At 44.1% G+C, this 5,498-nt stretch overlaps 1 protein-coding gene across 1 annotated transcript in view; it reads right to left on the minus strand.

Moving 5' to 3' along the window:
* Nucleotides 1-611: 611 nt before the first annotated feature.
* Nucleotides 612-5,498, minus strand: part of clic5a (chloride intracellular channel 5a) — a gene marked incomplete at both ends in the record, with an annotated part of 14,227 nt that continues 9,340 nt past the window's right edge. Inside the window, 4 exons of the mRNA XM_080720829.1 lie at nucleotides 612-776; nucleotides 1,737-1,918; nucleotides 2,262-2,368; nucleotides 3,041-3,166. Of these exons, the coding sequence (XP_080576955.1) occupies nucleotides 612-776; nucleotides 1,737-1,918; nucleotides 2,262-2,368; nucleotides 3,041-3,166 (580 nt within the window). The remainder of the gene's footprint in view (nucleotides 777-1,736; nucleotides 1,919-2,261; nucleotides 2,369-3,040; nucleotides 3,167-5,498) is intronic.

Genomic DNA, 5,498 nt, shown 5'->3' on the forward strand with positions numbered 1-5,498 from the left:
ATAAGAGTTCATAGTTTATGACATAGCCTAATAGTGCATTACAATGTAATAAGGAGGGCATTTCAGTCACAGCCTAGGGTTCCAACACAAATGGAAGAGAATGGTCTGATCGCAGGGTTCCCCAATAGGCGGCCCGCGGGCCATTTGCGGCCCGCGGGGGGCTACTGTCTGGCCCACACCAACCCCAGTAATAATGGTGGTATAAGAGCAGCAACAACACTAGTATATCGTCTTTGTTGGGTGGAAAGCTTGTATCTCCAAATTTTTACGTTCTTTTGCAAATCATACAAGGCCATCGCACAAAAGTAGTGAAAACAGCAGATCTACAAGCACACAACGCCTCGCGGTGCTAGGCGTTATGTGCTTGTAGATCGGCAGTTTTCACTAGTTTAAATCATTTTTAAAATGACAAATGCAAAACGAACGGTTTTGGACATACAAGATTTTCACACGACAACGACGATATCTGAACTGTCGCTGGAGTAGCGGGAACACCACCGTCGTCCCCTGCAATGCTGTGGCCCTCGGCTTGGTACCCTAGACATAATTCGGCCCTTGGGGAAAACTAATTGGGGAACCCTGGTCTAACGCTAGGTTAGACTTGGATGCGATCACTTGCCCAGACGCTTGGCTACGTCCTTATAGGCCAGTTCGATCTCCACATCGGCAGCACAGGTGTTGGTGAACTCATCACGACGGTAGGCATTCTCCAGGTAACGCAATATCCCTCGGAATTCAGACGGGAGGTTATAGTTGCGGTATTTCTTGGAGACCACCTAGTAATCCCAGGGGGGAAATAACAATATTACTGACAAGAAATGCACAGAATCAGGGACGTGCTTGCCATTGGGAAAAGCGGGACAACTCCCGAACGGCCGGTTCATTCCCGGCCGGTCCAGGCCGGCGATTAGAAAAAAAATTTAAATAAAATGTCGGACATTTTGAGGGCTGGGCGGCCAACAAAGTAAATCGTCACTGTCGAGCAGAGAACTTCGTATCTCCAAGCTTCAAATTTGTAATTTTTTTTTCGCAAAGCCCTGCTTCATCGTACAAGGCTGTCGCACAAAACTAGTGAAAACAGCAGATCTACAAGCACACAACGCCTCGCGGTGCGAGGCGTTGTGTGCTTGTAGATCAGCTGTTTTCACTAGTTTAAATTATTTTTAAAATGGTTTTGGACATACAAGGTTTCCACCCGACAATGACTAAATATAACTCATGTAATTGGCCCACTGGCTTGTCACTTGTGATGATCTGAAATGGCAAATCTTTGAGTAGCAGCAGCGCTATAGAGAGAGGCCAATTACATGAGTTATATTTCGTCGTTGTCGGGTGGAAACCTTGTATGTCCAAAACCGTTTGTTTTGTATTTATCATTTTAAAAATGATTTAAACTAGTGAAAACAGACAATCCACAAACACACAACGCCTCGCACCGTGAGGCGTTGTGTGCTTGTAGATCTGCTGTTTTCACTACTTTTGTGCGACGGCCTTGTATGATGAAGTAGGGCTTTACTTTGCGAAAAAATTTACAAATTTGAAACTTGGAGATACAAGGTTTCTGCCCGACAGTGACGATTTACTTTGTTGGCTGCCCAGCCCCCAAAATAGAACAAAGGCCGACATTTTATTATTATTTTTTTCCTAATGGCTGGCCTGGACCGGCCGGGAATGAACCGGACGTTCGGGAGTTGTCCTGCTTTTCCCAATGGCCAGCACGTCCCTGGACAGCTCACCTTGAGCACGTGAAGTTTGGGCAGCAGGTTGCAGTCGGCCAGCGTGAGGTCGTCTCCGTCCAAGAACTTGCGCACGGAGCCTCCCTCGGGGACGTGGCGTCCCCCCTGGAGCTCCTCAGGCAGAGGACTCAGCAGGTATTCATCCAGCTTAGACAGAGCCTTGTTCATGCTCTTCTCCAAACCTGACAGGATCAAGTAGGTGCAGAGAGAGATACATTACACACACACACGTACACGCATACGCACGCACGCACGGCGCACGCACACACACACACATACATAGACAGAAAGCGAAGCTATGAATTTATGATTCTGAATAATTATTCGGAAATAAAACATGTACATGTTTGGAAATGGACAACTAACGTGTACTGTACACAAACACACACACACACACACGCACACACACACACACACACACACACGCATGCACGCACGCACGCGCACACACACACACACACACACACACACACGTGAAACAATAAACATTATCACCAAAACAAACATCTGTACACACTACACAACCTTTATTTTTCTCTGGTCTGGTGTTTTTCACGTAGGCTGAGAATTTGGCAAATATGTCATTTCCTGCTGTGTTGGAGTCACGGTTCTTTGTTCCGAGTTTAGGATACCTGGAAATAGAAGTGCAATACTTTTTTTTTTGCCGTCTTGCGTATGTAGGCTACATCCATGTGTGTGTTTATGCATTTGTATCGGGTCCTGTTCATTTTCATGTGTGTAACATCTGTAAGGTGCTCAGGGACGTGCTGCTGGGCCCCTGATTCAGCCCGGGAAAAAGAGTTGGAGAGGTCCTCATTGCGCGCCATAGAGAGAGATCTCTCTATAGCGCTGCTGCTACTCAAAGATTTGCCATTTCAGATCATGACAAGTGACAAGCCAGTGGGCCAATTACATGAGTTCTATTTCGTCGTTGTCGGGTGGAAACCTGGTATGTCCAAAACCGTTTGTTTTGTATTTGTATCATTTAAAAAATGATTTAAGGTGCGAGGCGTTGTGTGCTTGTAGATCGGCTGTTTTCACTACCTTTGTGCGACGGCCTTGTATGATGAAGCAGGGCTTTGCTTTGCGAAAAAAATACAAATTTGAAACTTGGAGATACAATGTTTCTGCCCGACAGTGACGATTTGCTTTGTTGGCCGCCCAGCCCCCAAAATGGAACAAGGCCGACATTTTATTTTAATTTTTTTCCTAATGGCCGGCCTGGTCCGGCCGGGAATGAACCGGCCGTTCGGGAGTTGCCCCGATTTTCCCAATGGCCAGCACGTCCCTGAAGGTGCTCCTACTTAGGTGGGGCCAGCATCTCTTCCAAGTACTCCTCTATCTTGTTGACGTCGGTGTGGACCTCGCCTTGGAAAGTGAGGAAGGGAGGGTTGGTCCCCGGCGCCAGGTTGTGAAGGTCCGCTGGCTTCCTGTGGGGTCACAGTGACATGACACCTTTCAATATTCAATATTAAGCTCATATCTAACAGGACTTCATATGGGAATGCTCATATATGGATGCCACATCGGCCACATACCACTATTCATGGGTTGCATTTGTAGTCCTAAACCAGCCATATTGAGGACCAACACAGGTGTTCAATTTGTCTGATTGACATAGAACCAATGTTCTATGTTAATCAAAACACCTGTGTTGGTCCTCAAAATGGCTGGTATAGGACTACAATTGCAACCCATGAATAACAGAATCCATATATGGCCAAGACAGCCCATATCTGTGTGGCTGGTTCTACAGACAGCTAGGATCTCCATGTATGGACGTAAAAGGGATCGTATGTATGATGTCAGATGTCATAGGACTTTCACATAACGAATAACTGAGTAAGCATGTCTGGGCTCTCACAGCATATCTCCATATACAGTACATGGATCTCCATATATGGGTACCAGGGGTCTCCATATATGGGTAACTGCTCCGATATACATCACTGGCCAGATGGCCAAGACATGGCATGACCGCGCCCTTTAGGGCGAGGTCGCTTGTCACCCTGAGGCATCTTACTAGTATTAATCAGTGATGAACTGATGACCTGTTTTTAATTGAATGTTATTGTTTTATTCTGTCTCAGTATGATTGAACGTATCTTTGCTGCAGTTTTACTGTGGTTCTATGGTTCTATTATGGGTTTTATTATTATGTTTATTATGTTTTTATATCTGGAGCACTGGACCAAATGAATTTCCCTGTGTGGGATAATAAAGTTGATTGAAAGTCTGAAGTCTAAAGTTTCCCTTAGGCGATTAGACTACAATGGATGTATTGTCTTAATTCTATTCTATGTCTTCTCTTATTGGCAACCCACAGTGTCTGTGGTTTCAAGTCGGCGTATGTCCAAACAAACCAGTTTAAATGTTAATTGTGTGACGAGACTTTGGTCAGTTGTGTAATCCTACTGATAATCATGAGCACTGACTTCAGCCTGCATGACACCTGTAGAGTTGAAGTTGGCTCAATTATTATTGTTTTGAAATATTATTATTTCTTTGTTTTATTTTAATCTTTTATTTGGAGTTTGATTTCAGTTTACTTAGAGTACTTCACCACTTTTCAACCTATCTTCATATAATTGGTCCTCACTAAAAAATAGCTTTTTTTTTTTCTTTCTTTTTTTTTCCTCAGAGGAGGGTTGTGGGCAGGTCAGAAACCCATCGTCTTGTGACATCATCGATTGGGAATCCAAGCTAATAGAAAATGCAGGCTTTCATACTCCTGAGAAGTTGCAATGTTAAAGTGGAAGCCATTGTTCTCGCGATAATAAAAATCGAAATATCTTTTTCAAAAATATATATATATATATTCTTTTGGATTTATGGATTTCTGAACTTCCCACAGCTCTCCTAAGAGACTTGGACCCAGTAGAAAAAATTGTGCTATTTTATTATGAACATTAGTGAGGACTTATTATATGAAGATGGGTTGAAAAGTGGCAAAGTCCTCCTACTGTTCGGGTCATTTTGACCCGTTTTACATTTTCATTTGAAAAAAAAAGGTAGAAGTTAATTTTTTTTCCACCTGAAACTCACTGGCCTTAAAGATTCTTCTGAGATGAACATGTAAAAAAAATATTTTTGCACTACACCCATGCTACACCCCCCTCATATTTTTTGAACCTTTAGTGCTGTTCGGGTCATTTTGACCCGGAAGCACAGATACACAGAAATACACAATATTATGCCAAAACACAGACACACAGTCACCCCCACTTCTAACACCCCCCTTCCGAAGCCCCATTCCAAACCCTCCCCCCCCTCCCCCACACCCCCCCCCCCCCTCCCGTGATGCACAGAAATACAAGGAATCATGTACAAACACCCTCCAACCCCCCTCACCTCACCCTTACCCCCTCCCCTCTAAACCCCCCAACCCAACCCCACCCCCTATACTCCAGTCAAAGCTCTCGCTCAGTAGGGAAGGCTCCTTTAATTTAGGCCTAGAATTATTGAATGCTTTAATCAGTGAAAAATAGCAGATATACAAGCTCGCAGCGCGGCACTGTAGATCTGCTATTTTTGAAAAAGTCGTGAAAATGTGTGCAAATCTTTGAATATATGTATTTTTAAAGTGAACGTTTGTAACTCTGGGGGTGGTCCCTGGAACTAAATATTTTGAGATGGGGGTCCGTGGCCAAATACATATATCATTTTGGGGGTCCTTCACATGAAGAGGTTTGAGAACCACTGACATAGTAGTCTCTCAAGAACAGACTAACTGAGCTCCATTTAAGTGAAAAGGACCTTTTC

Source organism: Nannobrachium achirus (assembly GCF_963921795.1).
Source record: "Nannobrachium achirus genome assembly, chromosome: 24".
Lineage (NCBI taxonomy): Eukaryota > Metazoa > Chordata > Actinopteri > Myctophiformes > Myctophidae > Nannobrachium > Nannobrachium achirus.